The sequence below is a fragment of the Tinamus guttatus genome, unplaced genomic scaffold (genome assembly GCF_059628265.1).
Source record: "Tinamus guttatus ecotype Peru unplaced genomic scaffold, ASM5962826v1 Tinamus_guttatus_pri_ptg000288l, whole genome shotgun sequence".
Taxonomy (NCBI): domain Eukaryota; kingdom Metazoa; phylum Chordata; class Aves; order Tinamiformes; family Tinamidae; genus Tinamus; species Tinamus guttatus.
Window position 1 is genome coordinate 4,104,097 of NW_028288822.1, and position 20,356 is coordinate 4,124,452.

Here is a 20,356-nt window from a genome sequence, read left to right on the forward strand (position 1 = left end):
ATATTTTTGTTCAGACAGTCTCACAGAAGGTTATGCAGGCTGGTAAAAAGTAACTTTCTGCTGAATTTGTTTGGACTGCTCCTCACTATTTTTTTTTCCTTTGACCTTTGCACTTTAAGATTTGAAGCAATCGTATTTTTATCATTGTCCATATAATCGCTATACAGTGTGAATAAGTAAGGTCCTCCAAACACTAGTATAATTCTTCTCTAGGAAAGTGCAGCCAAGGACATTAATCTTATAAAGACTGATCTTTCTCCTTAATAAATGTGTTTAGGATTGTACATTTATCTCTGCAATTTATTCTCCAAAGTAAATTAAAAATAATAGATGTTAGCATTTTCTTTGCCAAACACTTGTCTTAAAAACAGATTTGAAATATGGGAACCGATTTTACAGACACAAATATCAGCCGCAAAAATACAGGCTAAATTTCCTGTTTTTTTTTTTTTTTCCCCCAATTTAAATCCCATTTTGTGACTTTTCTCAGACATAGTCTTTCAAAAACATATATTTTTGTAGCTAAACACCACTGAAACTATTAATAAGGAGAACAGTGTTTTACTTGTCTTTAGCATCATGTTCTATGGATTTAGTTCTGAGCTAAAACTTGATTAATCTGTCACCATGAAGCTTGGACAATTTTATAAATATTCTGATTTAATAAAAAAGGTTATCTCAGATGAAAAAGTCTTTGGATGTTGTATGCATACTTAGAGAAAACTGTGACCTGAAGAAGCATCTAGAATATATGAAAGTAAAGCAACTTATTGAGTAAAACTGTTTTCTATTTCAAAACACATACAAACCAAACTGTATACTAGAATATCTAACATGCAGATATTGCATACTTCTCAAACAAAAATGTGTTTAGAAACAAACAGTTGTGACTTGAAAAATGACACCAAAAATAGTATCTTCTTACAGAATTTTCTTCCTGTGTAGTTATGGATGCATAACAGGAGCCTGATGCTTTCATTGCTAAAACATTAGTGCATTCAAGTGTATAATGAGGGCATCCTTTAAGTCCTAAATCTATGTAATGGTTATAGGAAAAATGGCCTATGATTTTTTTTTTTTTTCCTAGTAACAAAAATATTTGTGGTAATAAAACTCAGTGATACTTGTTTGATGTAACCAATCATTGGTGGGATTTTTAGTTGTGATTAACAGAAATGTTCTGAGATCATCCAGGAAATACCTTTGTACTTCTTCATACCAGTGTACTACCTTTGTCATAGCCTGATTTACTGCATTTTCTGTAAGCGTATCCATGTGACATGAATATTGATGTCCATAATTAAAGCTGAGTAAGAGTCAAAAAAGAAGAGCCAAAGCTTGCTGTCACTACAGTAATGACAAAACTCTACTCAACTTTGGCTAAAGCAGGGCTGAGGGGGGAAAAAAAAATAGTTCTTAGAGCTTGTCTTGAGCAGGCAGTACTTGGAGTGCAGAGTAACTGTCATATTGCTCAGTTGTTTTATCGGAATCAACATACCTATCAAATCCCTTGATGTTAGTGTCATTCTTCTTACTGCACCTATTCTTAAATGACAAGCAAGTATTTTAAACAAATTATAGATATTACAGAAGTAGAAGAAGAACATACAAGCACAAGTAAAAAAACCTCCGTCAGTACTTGCCAAATTACTTTATTATGTCAATGGATGAGATTAGATGCCAGAAAAGAGATAATCAGAAGTTATTACTTACACTTGAACTACCAAGGAAAGATGTTGTCAGTAGCCTCTAGCAATATTTGAAACAATGATACATGGTTGTTCAGCTCAGCAATTCGTGTGATACTGAGAGCAGCTCCTGTCACAGGTCATCTGTTTCTGGAACAGTGTTGGAATCCATAGGCTGAATGAACACTACAGGAATATTCTCGGATGTCCATCCCTTAGGAGTCCTATTGAAGGATCTCCTGGCAGCAAGAGGGTTTGCGAGGATCATGAATCTGGGATCATTTAGCATCAGTAGATTAAAATCTGGTACCTTGAATTTGACCAGCTTTGATGCTCTCTCAAAACCACCAAAGGGAGTAGCAACTCTGCAGATATTGGAGAAACAAAAGTAAAAGGTGATTTTAAAAAATACCAGTTTTCTTAAAAATACCTATTTTGTTTTTCTCTCAGGACCTGAAAAGAATAGAAGGTACTTTAATTATGAAAATTTACTAAAATTTATGGTTGACTTTTTCAAGCTTTTTTTCTGAAAAAAATCTCTTTAAGATCCTGTTTATTTTCCTGTAGATGCATGCTCATTTTCATCCATCTTCAAAATCACCTATGATAGAGAAGCCAGGGAGAAAAAAAGGTGTTGCAAAAAAAAAAAAAAAAACTTGTCATTGCTGTTTTACAGTCACTGAACTTAATCGTAGGCGCTAAGCTGATAAGCGGAAAACATAGTTTAGCAACACATTCTCTGTAGCACGTAACTAGTTTAAGATTTTCTCACCCTATTTTCTGCTGTCTCCTCCAGCTGCTTGTTCCTCCCACTATGCTATATTTCAGCACCATACTGTTGCACAGGAAAAATATATGTGGGATATGCAATAATAAACGTGATTGCTTAAGTGGTCTGGATTAAAAAGAAAAAAAAGTCTTACAAGTCAAAGGAGCATTTTTAAATCCAAATTATTTCAGCAATCTGGTTTATATCGTTAGCCTCAAACTGTAATAATAAAAGTGTGGAAGCAATAACATGTAATGTGGAGCAGAAAGGAATGGCCAAAGACAGCAGCCTTTGGAAAGGAAGAGAATTGGTGAGGGCTTGCGCAGCTTTGTTGCTGCAGAAAATGTTTATGTAACTAAACCTTGAAATACAGGCTGAAATTGGCCCATTGTCTGCAGCCAATGTTTTTCATTTATTTAAATGTAAATGTTCCTTCAGATAATAAGCCTTAGAAATGAAAAGGTATGAAATATTAAGCATGAAGTGACTGTTACATCCATCTGCAAATACTTTAAAACAACAGTATTTGCATGTATTTTTCATGGTTCTTTTGTTGGCTTCTAAGTAGAGAAAACAAAGTGCATTTTTTCCTCTCACTTTGTTCTCAGAATCCTTTGTATAAGCAAAGTTTTGGTTTGGACGAAACTGAATACTGCTTGTTTTCTGCATTTTGCTCAGCTGCATAACTTCGGTAAAATATATTCTGGCCAGTAAATATGGTATGATTTTTAAACCACACAAGAATGTCTGATTTATGCAAATCTGCATATGTAGTGAAAATGATTTTCATCAGCCTTTGTAGGCTTTATTAGCTTAACATGGAACAGATCTGCTGGAGTAGATTTCTGGTGGTTCCAGGTATTTTAGCAGAAAACAGAAAAATGAACACCAACATAAACTAAAATTGAAGATTTGACTAGGCTTTTCACCTGGATAAAACAGATAAATAGATAAAATCTATAGATAAATGACTTCAGAAAAATGGAACTGTCGTCTTAAAAAAATAAATTACACTACTCTGCACAGGCAATTCACTGAATTTTAATAACGAGCAGCTTTTGATAAAAGGGATAGTGTTAACTTCATAGGTCAATCTATGCAAGATGAAAAAAATCTTAGAAGTTCTGGGCATGCACATGAGCAGAAAAGAGGAATTTGGAATAAGCTCTATAACTCTTTGTCAAAGGAATATAAGACTAGATTTTGCTGCAGCGGTCAGTCCATGCATTAAACTGTTGTGGTCAAAGGGAATTCTGTATACAAAGTTCCTGTAGTATCAAATGATTCTTGTGAAACTGTCTTCTAGGTCAGGGTGTCAGATTGGATACTATTTGATACTGATTAAAAATAATTGCTTGGTAATTGGTGTAGAGAGTGAGTGTAGTGATCTACATCTTACAGGATGATAAAGATCATTTTAATTGCTGCTCCAATTCAGGTATGCATTCTCACGTTGTTGTCATATTTAGTTCTCATCAACAGGTAAATTAAAGGGGTGATCCGTATGAATAGAATAAAAATAGCTGTATTTAAAAAAAAAGACAAAACAATGTTATAGTTTAAAACTTTGTTTGGAGTATTTTTTTGCATTTAAACACAGAAATTTTCTGCAAGTAAAACAAATAGGATGGTGTTTTATGAAGATTCAAACAGCCTTTATGTGAACAAAACTATGTAGGTCTTTTACAAAGTCTAGCCTCAGAAAATTATGCATTCCTGCATGATAATCAACACAAATGAGAGTACAATAATTGGGTAACAAATGTTAATTTTCCTTCAGAACAGCAGTATGTTTCTGAGAGCGATGATTTGTCTGATGACGTGATGTTGAAATGACCTATATTGTGGGCAGATCACTTGAGTGCTGATTCATTGTATAGAAGCCTAAAACTCATGTCTCAAAAATTGCGCTAGACATTGCTCACAGTAAGGGCGGAAATCCTGGTTCAGAGCCAGAGGAGGTGTAAGATTTATTTATTTATTTAGTGTATTTACTTTGCATATTCCTAAAAAGTAGATATAAACACAACTATGTTTCTTTTTAGTTGCTATTTTAATAGGGGTTCTTGCATTTCTTGGTCGTTCTTATTGAGCACTATATTGCCTCAAGATGGATGATGGATGGATACTTGTGGATACTTGATGGATGCTTGTGATTGAATGTTTGGTGATGTTTGAAGAAATGCTAGAAATGCATTTCCCAAAATGTGACTGTCAGTCCCCCAAAACCCTGCATATTGCTAGTTCTCTGTAAAAACAAAAATTTAAGAGCAGGGAACCATATGCAAAATGCCGGAGCTTATTGGTCCCTTAATACAAGAACTACTACCAATTTCTCTAAGGTATTTAGGTGCTAAAGAACTGTCTAAGCACCTGGATCCCATGAGTTGAAATTAGGCACCCAAAATTGCTTTGAGGGTCTGGATGTCTAAGGATTTTTACAGTAGGATTCAGAATTCATTAATCAGTAAAGCAGAGCCCAGTCCAGATGCACTGGATTCCTTCAGTGTTGTTGAGACAGTAGTCTTTGCAAAGTGAGAAAGCTGAGCAAGAATTTATCCAGAGAGGTAGAACCAGTCAGACTTGTTTGTCTTAGGTGAGCAAGATGTGGTGCTTTGTATGTCACCCCTTGTACCTTTGGCATTTTCTCCAGCTCCAGCAAATCAGATGGAATAAAGATCCTAAAATAATTTATATTACAAACTACTCAACAAATACAGATTCCTGGTGTTTCTTACAGACATTGACTAGATGTTTCCACGCTGGAAAGGAGACAAGAAAATTTTCTGCTGGTAAAAGGCTCTTCAATCTTAATGGAAATTAGCTTCCAAGGGAAATGAGATTGCTTGGCCCTGTCTTGCAGCATTTCCCCTGTAGCACAAGCTCATTTTCATGGATGAGGAGGAAAATAATAGCTTTGTCTGAAGAGCCTATTACAGAGATCCTCAGAACCCAGTTTCTCTGATTGTGCACTCTGCTTAGTGCTCTCTGCTGTTTAAGCATTACTTACTGGTTTTCTCACAGAAAGCTCTGCCTCCGGAGGAAAGTGCTCTTGATATTTGCTGTCACTACTTCTTTTTCCATAAACCTGCCAGCATTGCCAGATCCCTGCAACTAGTCTGGGTCCCTACCACACTCAGACTAGTGCCTCTGAATGCATTATATCTGATTCTGCTCCCACTGAAGTTAATGATGAAACTTGTGGTGATACATGGTCTTGAGTGAGCTCTTTACTGTTGGCAGTAGAAGAAAAAATCTGCATTCTCTTTGGTTTTGAATACACTTACAAATCATCCTTTTGTCAGTGTGTTCCAACACATCAGGCTTCCCAGCTGCTGAAGTCCTGGTGTATTTACAGCTTGACTAGGAGCAAGGGAAGCTGAAAGAAACCTGAATTTGACTTCCATCTTAACAGGTACTACTGAAAGAATTTCAAGCTGTTTCCTTTGCGAGTCCAGTGTGCCTCATTTACTGTTAACTCCCCCTTCACCAATTAATGGTGACTGCACTAGTGTTTTGCAAAGTATAAACATAATGATGCTTTACTGAATGACAAAGGATGATAGCCTTGATTAATATGAGCTCTGATAACAAAACGTTGTAATTATATCATACTTTAGTGGTTGCACTATCATTTTCTCTCACTTCAAGACTACAATTAAAGAAATCAATGATGCTGTGACCTAGATGCACAGAATGACTTAATGGCATCTAGGCACATAAGTTCCAGAGGTACCTTATCGTTCACATAAAGCCCAGAGGCTGCTGAATTCCTGAGATGACAATGTTTTCCTTGTGCTAAAGCTCAAATTCGCCATTATCTTATCTATAAGAGTATCGGCATCTATCTTATGCCAAAGCTTAGGTGTTATTATGTATCTTTTGCCTAACCTTGCGCATGTGAGAGCATGCACAGTATGCTATTGGAGCAAGTTTGGAGCAAAACAGGACATTGTGGTGCTTTCATTCAATAATAGTGGCTAATAGTGTTGAACTTCAGTGTCTAATAATAATAGGCGATTATTATCATCATAGTAGATGACTTTTGAAAGAAATTTTAGATTTCTTCAGTTCTATTACTTTGAATGAGGTATCAGTCCACTTTGTAGGAGTGGACCTGAATACTTATCCATAACAACTCCAAGGGGCATGAAGGCCTTTGTATTGAAGGAAAAAAGCTACCTAGAATATAGAACTAGTTGGATCAAACAGAGAATGACTCTTAGTATGGACATCAGGGGACACAACTAATAGCAGAGTGATACAGGTTCTGCTTTCTGTTCCTAAATCAGCATACTTCATTTACTGTAGGCAGTAAAGAAAATGTACAAAAAGGCTGGAGAATGAAAATGGGGGCCCCAGTTTCTCCTTCTCTAAGCAAGCTTCATAATCACTCAGCTAGGAATAGAGGATGTATACGGGTAAGAGGTGAGGTTCATTGTGTTCTCTACAGTGTCTCAGGTCTTAAAAGGCGAGAATGTCCCCACCTCCTCTCTGGAAGAGGCAGGAACCAGGTCTCTCCTCAGGATTAAGAAATAAAACCCAAGTTGGCAACATCCTAGGAAAATGGTCTTACCAAAGTAATGAACCTTATTCTCAATCACATCTGAAAAGAATCCATGTGACCCTTGCTCTGTTTCAGGGCAGGAGGTCCTTAATGCAGCCCTGATCTGAGATAGCCATCCAGGATTAGGTACCGATAGTCTTGAACAATGATAAATTTAAGACTTCTCTCTAGTGTTTTCTTTGACTAGCTTGGAATTTTCAGTATATTGACTGTTTTGAATTCCATAATCAGGCACCTCACTCTTCTATGTGTGTTTTGTGTGTGTGTTTTTGTTTTGTTTTGTTTTTCTGTGAGAAGAGCACTGGTTTTGCTTAAAATAACATGTATTGTATCCTCCCGCCTTGCATTTTGATTTAACCAATTCCATAGTCCGGACCTAGATTTAAGTGTCCAGTTCTACTATTTATGGCGTTTGTGAGGGAGATTGTCAGTCATTTGCTTGTATATATGGACATGTGTTTAAGATATTTGGACTATGATAAGCCACTGTCATGGCATATATAGAGAAAATCCTCATAGAAAGAAATCTGAAGTTAGAGTTAAGAAGAAGGCAACTGACAGAATCTGACACCACGAAACTGAAAATCCACAAAGAAGCCATCACATACCATTAAGATCATAAGTTACATATCACTAATAATGGGGCCTGCATGGCACTTGTGATTTTTTCTTTTGCAGTAATGACTGGCATACTTGACACTAAGTTTCTTGACTGATTCTATCTTTGTTTCCATGTATGTATATATATCTTAGGCTTTTTTTTTTTGTGATTACAATAACCATAGTGTCACTGTTTCAGTGTTAGCAGCTGTGGCCACATCTCTCTGATACGCATTTGTTATTTTGTTTTCTGAGCAGAATGTGCCACACAGACTTAATTATTAACATGGTGATGTACGTTACTGTTGCAAGGGCAAAATTAGTGTAGTGTCTACAGTGCCAATTTTGATGGTGAATAGGGGATTTTTTTCTTGTTGCACTCGTGGTTGAGGCCCACCTTTGCTATAGAACACAAGTGATACTGTGAGATTTTTCTCTAAGTTTATAATGATGTGAACTATTTTATTTTTCAGTAGATTGCCACCTGTTGTTCTGGGAAAGGGCTTTGATTTGGCTGGGCTGTCTGGACCCCTCCATGGGCCATTTAAGGAATTTTTTTTTGTGACTTCAGTAAATAAATATACTATGCATGGTATGAATGAAAGCAAAAGACTTAAACGAGAATGTTTTTAAAACTTCCAAAATAGCTACAAAACCAACAAATGTCAATATATCAGGAAGTTCCACTGAAAGCCTCAATATACTTACTGTGTAAATAATTTTACTCTGAGATCCCCCTCTGCTCCAAAAACAGCATTTTTGCTCTGGTAACTGCTTTTTTTTCTTTCTTTCTTTCTTTCTTTCTTTCTTTCTTTCTTTCTTTCTTTCTTTCTTTCTTTCTTTCTTTCTTTCTTTCTTTCTTTTATTTTTATTTTATTTTGGTTCCTCTATTTTCCTACTTTTAAAGTGATATCTATTATTTTTTTGCCTAAGGTTCAAAGGTTGTAGAAGATGAAAGCTGCTAACTTCTTTGTGTGAGAATTTGTTTGATAAATAACTCCATGATTCTCCAAGCCTATTTTGTGCAGTAAACAGTTTACAAGACAAATTTTAACTGAGGGTCTCCCTCAATACCTCTTACAAGATCATGATCTGATATCTACCAAAATCAACAGAAATACTGAAAGAGGTTTAAATGTATATCCTGTGCTTCTCATTTGTTGGCTACACTTGTTTCTCTTTTTTTCTTTCAATACTGTCAACATTTTTCTTCTATTCTGGGTTGTGAAATTAGTTTGTACTGTACAGAAAGGCTAGTTTCCCTTTTAAGGGTCTTGAAGTCTTCTTGTAATCTGGGCATGTGTTCATATTTTTACATATTTTGCACACGCAGGTGGTAGGGTTTTCTGTTCGTGTGTTTGTTTTGCATCCGATGGAAATATTCCACATCATAGTATTTCTTCTTTACCTGTTAAAGCTCCTGTAGTCAGGCAGTTCTGGCTTTGCTTCAGGTTTAAAGAGTTTAGGATATAAAGCCTCCAGGAGCTCTGGATCATCTCGAATGGCCTCTATCCAGGGAGACTGATAATACTTTGGCACAGAAGTAGTGTTGAACTTTTCAGGAGGGATTTCTTTCAGTGGCCCAGAATATCCTACAAGGAGATGAAGAAAACTTGTTATAATAATACATTGTGTTTTCTGCTTCCTTACCACAATCCTATGTAAATAGGAAGTAATATACAACCAGTTCACAGTGAGGTAAACCGAACAATCAAATTGAGTGGTTTGCCGAAGTTATGCAAACAGAAAGCTGGCAGAGGGGTATTTATAGCCTTTTAGATAATCACTCTGAAGTATTTCACTCTTCTATGAGGCTAAGGATAGTTTATTTTAGTTTTATTTAAGCTTCTATTGTCATAAGTATATGCTTGAAACCAAAGTATATCTGCATAGTCCTTGGACCAAATAAACAAAAGTAAATTAAAGTCAGAATTTTGGCTAACATTAGTATATTTCTATAGTCTTTGGGTGAAATATTTCAAAAGCATTAAAAAAAGTTAGGCTCACAGCCATTATAATTGAGACAAACATATGCTGCCTACAGGAAGATCAAAGATTTTGTTCATGTCCTAGCAGTGGAGTTAGATGACTTCTCTTTGCATTGTGTTTGTCTTGTGGATGCACAGAATCTCAGCAGTCACTAACAGAGTAGCACTGACCCAGTTTACATAGCCTGGAAAAGGTCTGCACAAAACATGCATTGAATAATTCTAAACAAAGAATGAATTTGCAAAAAGTCCTCTCATGGATAATTCATAAACAGGAAGAAGGGTTATATCACTGAATAAATTAATTAAAACAAATTAGCCTTTTTCAGTCTTTAAAGAATACAAATAAGGCCTTTCTGTAGCTCACTGTATTCACAACAGTACTCTCACAGTTAAGGACCTACATAATGCAGAACAGTCTATACAACCAGAGGCAGATTCCCTTCTAAGTTACTCTTCCGTAAAGGATTCTAGCGAAACTTGCAGTGACTTCAGATTTACATTTATGGGTAATTAAACTGCAGTGGGTAACTTCCAGACCACTGAAAAGTTTACTGCAGATTAGAAATTAAGAATTGGTGAAGATAAGTCAGTATATTAATTTGATTGAACATCTGAGGATTTTTTTTTCCTCAATATTCATTCAGAAGACATAGCAGCCTTTTACCCTAACCAAACCAATAGAAGAACAGTTTCTATTGATACATGTTTTAAATCTGGGGGAAAAGTAGTGCAAAAGGCATGTCTTTGAAAGGCAGAACTTTGAAAATGAGCAAAGCAATTAATATGCACTGCCTTCATTTTTGTGGGAGCTTAAGATTAATTCTTACCTGATTCAATTTATGAGTGGAAAGTAACTGTAGCTCCATCAACCAATTCCTGTTAATGATACTGTTGGATAAAGAGCTCTTTTCTATGCTGTGAAATGTGTATTAACTCTATGCTACGTACAAAGACACATATATTACCTGGGGCAATGTTTTCAGGATGCGGTGGGCTCCGGGGATCAGGTGTATTAGGCGGGGTCATTGGGGCGTGCTGGGGAATTCCTTCGACACTGAGGCCATCCATTTGAACACTTGGTATGGGCTCGCCACGCTGCATTCAAATAGAAATAAACACTACTAAGAGCATAGGCAAACACAGAGGTCTTTAATGCTTCTTTATTGAGAAGTGAAATATTAGTCCAGTTTACAGGCAGGGCTGAGACCTAGGATATGTTGTCCAGAGGCATAATATCCTGCTGTTTGGTACCCTGTTTGCTAGATACCATTTCTTGGGATATTCTGGTTCGTCGTTACAAGATGAAACAGTTTCACAACTCTCTTCTTGCACTGACTGTGTAAGCAAAAATGAGTAATTTATCAGTGTTAAGAATGGTATTCCAGTACAATTTAAAAGTCTAAATCACAGGAGTATGAATGCTTGATTCAAGGGCTGTGGGTGTTGGAAACTGGATGAGCAAAACTTGTGAAGCTGGTATCAAATATGGTCCATTTGAGTTATCTGACCTTTTCCTAATTTTGTGATCCATTGATTGAGGGAAAAATTAATTAACATGCAGTCTACTAGAAGAGTTCATCCAGTCTGCTGCTTACTCTGCTCATCACATTATCTGCCTGTGTCTACAAGCTGTGTAGCTTACAGCAAGCTGTAGATCTAGTCATCCTGGCAAGGAGACGAGTGACATGTGGCAGTCTGATCACTAGGCAGGAGAAACTAGACACACCAGCCTGGGCAGCCTTACTACCTGAGGGCTAAAGAAGATTTGAACAGTTTGACTTTCAAAGGTCTGGTTCTTCAAAGCTTTTCTTCCTCTAACAGTTGAAATTCATTGCATTTGTCAGACTGCTTTTGTTTGAGGTTCTCTTTTCCTTTATTTATAAAAGAAATAACAATTCCAATGCAGGCCGCTTTCTGGAGATTAGCGATAGGCTGTTGTTTTCCACCCTCCTAGCAGGTCATCGGTTCTAAGGAAACATCTAAAGGCTTAATCATTGTTGCTTAAATATAGAATCGGAGTCTCGTAAGAAGTCAGTATCTTATTTTAGCCATGACACATACTCTAAAAGCAATTTAAGTGCAGGCTGTTTTAGAGCAAGAATTTCTTAAAGTAGGAAAGCAAACAAATAATACTTGTTTAAACTTGAAACAAATAAAGATCAAGGCAGTGTATTTTGGACCATCCTAAAGTATTAGAAAGATTATTTTAACTGTGATGGCCAAAATTATAAAGGTGATGAAGATAACATCAATGATGCCTGAACAGGAATTTAAGGGAGGGGAACAGAAACCAGAGAGGCATTTTTTTTCTTCCTTTTGCTCATGTGAGAACATCATACTGACTGTACAGCGTGCATACGCTATACTCACTTTTTATCTGTGTAGTTTCTAATACTCAGTAGAGAGAAAGGTAGCGTGTGGCAGCAGTTGGAGATGCTCTTGACTGAGCATTTCCATCCAGAACTGGTAGTTAAAAGCTTAGAATTTTAAGTTTACTGATATTTACAGATTTAAATAAGCCAAACTGTTGCCTCTTGCCCACAGACTTTGAAAATCTCATCTCTCCAACTTCAGTTGACAGAAATGATTAATTCTGAGAGACTTAGTAACAAACAGCAGGCTAAGGTCTATCATTCTGGTTTCTCTTTTGGTTCAGATAAAGATTAAAGCAAAGACCAGCAAGTTAATTCCTAAGTACTTATAGCTGCAGACTTTCAGGTGCAGTTTTCCAAAGGACTGCATTGGATTACCTTTATTCCAGCTGACTTGAACAGGAGTAGTTAGTGGTCTACAGTGGGAAAAGGTTATTCATAGTGTTTTAAGTAGTAGGCTTAGTTTGAGGTGTTCAGTAGATCTATTCATTTTTCATACAATACATTGTATGAATTGTACATTTTTCTTTTATGAAAATGCAGCTTCATAAAAACTCAAGTGTGACCCATTTGGATCCTCCTGTGTAATTTCTGCAGAATGGATAACCAGACAAGTGTGAATTAGCTGCATCATAAAAAAAAAAAAAAAAAAGGAACATAAAACTTTTTCCTATGTGACACAGGATACTAGAACATAAATTAATTTTTAGTGTGGAAAGGTAAATAACTCTATTTGTGATTTGGTGGCCACAAATGTAGAGAATTCGAGAATGGAACAAAAATAATATTTTAGACATTTCAGATGTGATAGTGTAAATGTGGAACTCGGTTCAAATAATCACCTCTCTGACTGTTGTAAGATTCCTCAACGTTGTGATTATCATAGACGATGTAAACCAGAAATGACTGTCTCATTTTCTGGTGCCAGAGCTGCCTCCTGGGGTGCAGCTGGACAAAAGATTTCCTTAGAGTGATGAGTTACACTCCATCAGTATTTCTGATTAATTACAAGTATGTCTACATGTGTGTACGTGCATTTGTGACAGGTATTACTGATGAAAGCACACTACGAATAAACTATTCAGTGCTTTGCTGTTCCGTGTAATGAATTACTCATCTGCTAGTTGTACCAATACAAACTATATATTACATCATAACAGTACATTACGTGGTCACTATCTTTATTATTGTAAGTGTACTTTTCATTTAAAGAAAAATTCAGTTGAGATCTTTCTTTTATGGATTCTGTTGGAGGTAACAGAATTCTGTTAGGTCTTAACCCACCTGTAGCACCACCTCAAGTTAGTGGAAGAAGATTCTGTGAAAAGAGAATTTCTGTTTCCTAAGAAACATTTTCTAGGTAAATTAATAATAACTAAACTTTGCAACACTTTTATTCTTCTAAGCAACTTAAAAGGTACTGGGTCTAATTCTACTCCTTAGTCATATACTTGCACATCTGAAGTCATAGGGATGCATGCGTGTGATTGAGAAGCAGAATTTAGTACAATAAGGACTTGAAATTGCCCTGGAATTAAAGGGGCTACTTATACGCAGAATGAGATTGGGCACAAAGTTCATTCTCAGATAATTAAACCTTGCAGCTCATTTGAGAGCTAGGTAAAAACTATGAAAATTTTTGTCCCTATTTTCAGAGATTAGCAAAAAGTTTAAGTATTTCGCAAAAGCCGTAGATGAGGCACATGTCAGGTGCATTTAGTTCCTGCCATGAGAATTCCCAAGGTGTCACTTATGCTTTAACCCAGTTCCTGAGGAATTAGTTCAAAGAATAATAATTCTGTGAAAGTCTTTATCCTTTATTGGTTTGTTGAAACAGTCAGGGCAGGAGTGTATTAATGCAGTATTGAGAGTCATTTTCTTGCCTGAGTCTCATTTTGAGACCACTAACCTATTAAAAAAAAAATACTGGCTACATGAAGCAGATGGCTGTTTCATCCAACTTTTGAATATTAACCAATTAATTTTTAATAGTAACTTGTTATGAGGTAAGTACTCTGATCATTATTAGCCTGAGGTAGAAAGAATGGAATGATTGGATTCTGAGGCCCTTAAGCATTATGATCTTCAGATTTTTGTTTTTTCTATAGGAATACACAAAGATACAAAGATTCACTTCATATTAGCCTCATCATGGATTTTTTTTTTTTTATTCTTCTTCCAAAGCTACAGGCAGATTATGCACAAAATGTATCGTGAGCACCAAGGGAATCCCAAGCCAGTTTCACTGTGTTTTATTAAGGAATTACTATAAATACTCACATTTCTTGGCTTGTTTGCTACATAGTGATAATTTTCATAGGTGTATTTGTCAGATCTCCTCTGCCGTCTCTTAAAGAGTCTTGCGCCTCTGTTGCTGAGGGTTGATAGTTCCCTCTACCATGATATCTCTGGGAGTGCTGACCTTTCTTCCAAGGTCTAGGTTGGGTGAGACTGCAACAGAATGGATTAATACATGCCTGTTTTCTTAAATTCTTTTTATTGTGCCTGAAATCCAACAACATATCAATGCATACATACGGAACACATAACGTAGCTTCATACGGGGTTAGTGAAATTAGTCACTCTTCTGAAATTCTGGAGCAGTGTTGAAAACTACAAAACTGATTTTTGAAGATGCTAAGTATCCCAGCCTCTAGTTAATTTCAGTTGAATGGTACTTAGCTGTTCCGAAAATCAGGTCTGTATGTCCTGCACACTGCGTCTTAATAGTTAGTAATACCTTGCTTCTACTGAAATCAGTACCAAAGTCCAGCTGCCCTATGTGTTCCCAGATCAAACCTTTAATTAACTTCGTGTGTCCTGAATTGGACAGAGGAATAAAGTAACATTGAAAAAAACGTGCTTGTTTCTTATTGCTTAGTGTTCAATGATTCATTCATATTCATTCAACTTTTTTTGACTTTTTTTTTTAATGTCCAGGGCATGCTTGTGCTCTAAGAAAAGTTTGTGTTTGAAATTCTCTGCTAAATAGCATTTTTGAGGCCTTTGAAATAAAGCTAAAGGATATGAAAATGAGAAATCTAGCAGAGAATTAAAATATGCTTCTAGAGATTCTTCTCCTCTTTAAATCAATTTGAAAAAAATATAGTCTATTTTTCCTGCAATATATTTAGGATTTTTTTTTAACTCAGAGAGGAAAGTTGCAAGAAAACTAACAAACTTCACACTTCACAGCCACAAAAACTGAATTATTGGACGCAGTGTTCCTTTCTTCACTGCTTGTGAATAGCTGCTTCTGTGTTTTTAGTGTGGGGGGTTTAGAGATTTTGAAAATGAAGATGCATTGGGAGAAAGGAGATCAGTTGAGACTGTAGGTAGAGAACTCCAAATATGAGAAACTTTATTGGTCATCTCTGTGGAAATGAACATGCTATTTTGTACAAATTTCTTTCTACTTAAAACTTAATAGGCCTTAATAAATATAACCAAAATTGGTTCACATAGAAAATAAATTTTGAGAAATTTCCTATTGCCACATATTCATATTATATTAATTGGCATTGTTCTCTTCAGTTATTCGTGAACTTCAGGAATAAAAATAGGAAGGCACAGCATATTTTGAGGATTACACCCATGGTTCGGTAAGTTTCTTTGATCTGAGTTCAAAGTGACATTCTGCTATTTGCTTAATAATAAACTCTTCTATTCTTTAGATTTTTTGTAATCTACAGTATTTAAAATTGTTGACTTTTGCAGTGCATTAAAATTAAATGAGAGAAAACTGTACATAAAATACTGTTTCTTACTTTCAGGGTGAGTGCACAGGAAGTTTGCTTTAGAATTAACATTACAAATTAATTAGCTGCAGAAAACACCTAATGTCAAAGTTAATATTGCCAGGGAAAAAAAAAAAAAAGGGGAAGAAGAAAAAGAGGGTTTTATTTTTATTTTTAGAGTTTCATGTGGAGCAGTATATCTCCTGGTAACTTCATGTTGGAAAAAGATTGTGAATTGCTGACATTTGGGAAAATGTGACCGAGATGTTTAGGCCACATTAAATGTTTAGCCCAAGCTCCATAGCCTGAGCATTCCACTTAATACATGAGAACAGTTTTGCAAACCCTGGACTACGTCGTTGTTGATCCACTTTTGTTTGTACTGATTTCTTTGCAGTAGATTTAATTGGAGCAAGATCAAGCCAGCTATATTGTGAGCAGGAGCATGCACTTCTGCTTTAAAAATAGTATGAGCAAAGAATCCTAACACCCTCTCGCCGCCCTGTTATTTAAGATGTAACTACAAAACAAAGAGTACTTAACATGGAAGAAAATGACTCAGCTTGTCCAATGCCATATCAGTGCCAGATAGTGGTGGGTTTTTGGCTCTGTGGTTGAGATAAGGGCACTAGTTATTGGGCTGTAGCCTGAAGTTTTGACCCACAACTCTATTTTGACACTTTAATTTCTCAAGATTACTGCAAGGATATGACTGTTGGGTGGGGTTATGTTAGTAAGAGGTAAGCAATTTACTCTTCAGATCAGCAATGCCTTCATGTAGAGAAAACTTCACTGTCTACAAGGTAGGCAGTGTGTAAGCCTGCAAGACTGAAGTGGCAAAGTGACTGAGTATCTCTGTCCAAACCACTCCTATTCTTCTGGGCCATGCTGAATGGTGCCTATTTTGGGCCTTGCTGTTCACTTGCATGCATACTATTCTTGTAAAAGTTAACTGAGAGAGGCTCCAAGGTACTTTGTACCCCACAGTTGTGTACTGCTGTGTATCTAGGTAGCGTCCCAGAAACATAGGTGTGAAGCTCATTTGAATCCCCTGTCAAGTAAAATCTTATCTACTGTCTAGTTTTATGATGTGTATAGGGATTGTTTCAGTTTCTCTCCAGAAAAAGGTGATGAGAAATGAGAAAAAGAGGGTATTTAGAGGATGAAAAAAAAATCTATTCAAATGCACCAGAAAAAAAATCATAAATGGTCATCGTAAATTAATATTGGAGGTTTAATTCATAGTTTAATCCCAATCTTAACCTTTTAGCTTCATTTCTTTATTTGTTCCTGCCAAATCTTCTCTGTCCCAGGCTTAAGATCATAACAGATTTCGTTTAATATTTTTCATTTATGTACTTCCTCTTCTATTCACCCTTTAATCCCCCTTTAATCCTTCAATTTATCGTCTTCTAAATATCTTCATCTATCTTATACGTTTAATAATGAATACCAGATAGTGAATGTTTGTCATAGTATCAGAAATAAGAATTTGTTACTCTGTTAGAAAAATCATGTGTCTACTGAAGAATGCACTTAAGATATGATACAGAATTGTGCATGAGATTTAAGTATAATTGAAGGCTAACGTGCTGAAATTCAAAGGTTTCTTTAAAACTGTATGTGTAAATGTGTGCGTGTGTGTATATGTCTAACAACTAGGCTCATCAATGTCACAGTCCAAGTCTGCCAGTCGAAAAGCAAGGGATTTTTATAAGGACTTTTAAGTCCTTTTATAAGGACTCTTTTATAAGGAGTTTCATTTTTACTGTTTATTTGAAACTATTGCAATAAGAAAGATTCTGGAATAAAAATGCAAGAAGTTTCTGTGTGTCTTTCAGCTTGCACGGGTAGGGACTTGTGCTACTGAAAAAAAATATCTGCTGTTGCTGTTTACGACCGTTAACAGTGGAGAGTCTCAGAGGTCTGTGAGACTGAGTAGATGCTTTTCTGGTTGTAACAGTACACTTAGATAATTTTTGGTTGCAGGACCTTCATTACTAATAATGGTGCAAACTCCAGAAAGACAGTAGTTCACCTTTCACCTCAGGTTAAGTGGGCTGAATTAAACTTAAAATGAAGAGAGCTGAATTTTGAGATTCAAAAACTAGATTTCTACCAGATTTTCCTAAGAGAATATATTTGCTCTTCAGATTTCATCCCAAAGAACTGTCATTTACCTTGTCTAATTATTGCTTAGATTATCCTTTTATTTCTTGAATGGTTTATCCTAGCTTGTACAGCTATAAATTTCAGATTCTTTGACAGCATTACTATTTCATGAAATTCTGCATATTTTTAACATTTAAATAACCCCAACATCCAAAGAAGGTGCAAAAGTAGGACATACACTTTATCATTGCCCTCAGTAACCACCATCACAGCATGTCTTGTAGAGTAAGCTGTCCTATCTAGGTATACAAATCTAAACTTGACAGCAGATCTTGTAAGACATAAATAATAAAAGGAGTGCTTATGCAAATCAAATGCCAAGCATTCACACAGATTCTCCAATAACTTCAGTGATTTGCAGGGTAGATTGGTATGGTAGATTTATTAGTATTGCTATGAATAGAAGGAACATTTACAATGTGAAATGCCTGGTACTAAACAAATATTATAAGAGACAGTTTCCCTGCCCTGAAGAGCTTACAGACTAATTGAGACACATTTATTACTTGAGGCTACAGTACAAAAATCCCAGAGCTCTAAAGAGATCGCTAAGGAGAGACTGGTTTGTGAACTGGGTATGTTTTCAGTGGAAGTGGAAGGAAATGTTTGCTTAAATTATCTCTAGTTGCTGAAATAATTTGCTCGGAGATAATCGAGCTCTTCAGAAGAAAGCTTTTTTAAATGTAATTGTTACACTATTCCTAATATACAGCCAGATTCTTTTCTCACTGAGAAAATTTCCCAGAAAAAAAATCTTGTGGGAATATTGGGAATATTGGAAGGAGTAGGTCCAGACATTTCAATTCATAGCTCCTTTTTCTAAATTCTTTGTCTGCAGTCCTACTCTCCCTGGAATTGCCTTGGTCAGTGAGTGGGTACAGACCATCCCCAAATTCTTGGGAGGAAAACATGACAAACAGGATTTTCAGTTCAACTGAAAACTGGAATTTCATGTTCAGTGCCTTAAGGGAGTTGTGTCATTTTTCATAAATGCTCAATACTAATGGTGTTCTCTGTGTTCTCAGAGACTTCTCAGGTGCTTAGCACTTTTGAAAGATTAAGTCCTTTATACAGATGTTAAAAAAAAAAAAAAAAAAAAAAAAAGGCTTCATGGAGACGTAGGATTGGAAGGCTCTCCTAAAGCAGCCAGTACCTCCGTAATGAAAGCCAAGCAGATTTGTGTTCCCAGCTGGGTTTGTTGCTTTTGAAATTCTCGTACGAGAAGCCTATTTTTAAGAACTTGTTTTTGAAAATCAGTCTTCCATTTCAAAAGTATCTGCATACAAGATTCATTGGTGCTTATGCATCATTAGAACTGCCATATACTAGTAAGATTTGTTAGTTCCAAAGATTAATTTTTAGGTGGAGGAAGAGAGCTGTAAACAATTGATTTAAATATTTGTATTATTCATATAAAAAAGCAAAGTGAAGCAGAGCAAAAAAGAAGATATGGACAGTTCAGTGTGTTTCTTGTATGATAGCCTTTTCAAATGGGATGAAGTCATGTTATTAACCCCAAATAATATTCTGAAAGGCTATCTTAGCAGAATGTACATCAGCTGTTAGATTACTTCATTCCTCCACAGCAGTTGTTCATCTGAAAATAGCTTTCAAATGAAAAGAGGCAACTACAAAAGGATTAGTTACCATAGGCAGCATGATACTCCCGCAAGATTATTTATGGCAGAACACCCAGAGACAAAGCTGTAAGAGAATTAAACTCTATGATTAAAAAATAAATATATTAGAGGGGCTAGAGAATATCAAATATACAGTAAGCTGGTTTTAGCTCTATACCATTTCTGTGTATTTCATCCATAATGGCTGATGCTTGTTGTTTCTTCTCTTTGACCATGGCAGAATGTGATAACATTGTGATTTTTCTGATACAGTTTTCCTTGCTGAAAAAAAACACATTTTTACATTGTTGAGCCAGCTTACACAATTCAGCCAACTTTTATTTCTGATATTATATTCAGAATGGCTGAATAGTGAATTTGGTTCTGATATCTAAATACTGCATTTCGAATGGTGCAAAATGCAGTAGCAGTTATTGCTTGCAAGGCAGATGATAAGACATATACTGATGGATAGAAAGGCCCGAGGAACAAACTTTGACTGTATGGACTCTGTAGCAATATCAGTGGCAGTGGTCTAGGCCTTCTCACAGTTAAGCATTATTTTGAAATATGTAAAATATTAGCTAATTTTTAATTAAATACTGTTTTATGAGCTCCAAGATAGTTATGTACACACTTTTTCTTAATCTGATAAAGAATTTAGGAGCTAAATAGGATGTGTTGGCTTTGTAAATAAAGTGCATTTCTGACTAGGTGAAAAATCAACATCTTTTTAATTCCAAAGTCAAGAGATTAAGTAAATGTCTTCTATATGACAGTTTGTAGGACAGACAATGTCAAAATATTCCAGGAAACAATGCACTTACCCTGTTGTTTTGTT

General features: G+C 35.9%; 1 protein-coding gene across 1 annotated transcript; it reads right to left on the reverse strand.

The window, feature by feature from the left end:
- Positions 1-1,792: 1,792 nt before the first annotated feature.
- MYOZ2 (myozenin 2) lies at positions 1,793-19,772 on the reverse strand. Its single transcript, XM_010225942.2, is given in 6 exon segments — positions 1,793-2,053; positions 9,033-9,216; positions 10,581-10,710; positions 14,268-14,378; positions 14,380-14,438; positions 19,694-19,772. Coding segments are annotated over 6 exon segments (792 nt in total). The 5' UTR covers positions 19,770-19,772; the 3' UTR covers positions 1,793-1,821.
- Between the last annotated feature and the right edge of the window lie 584 nt (positions 19,773-20,356).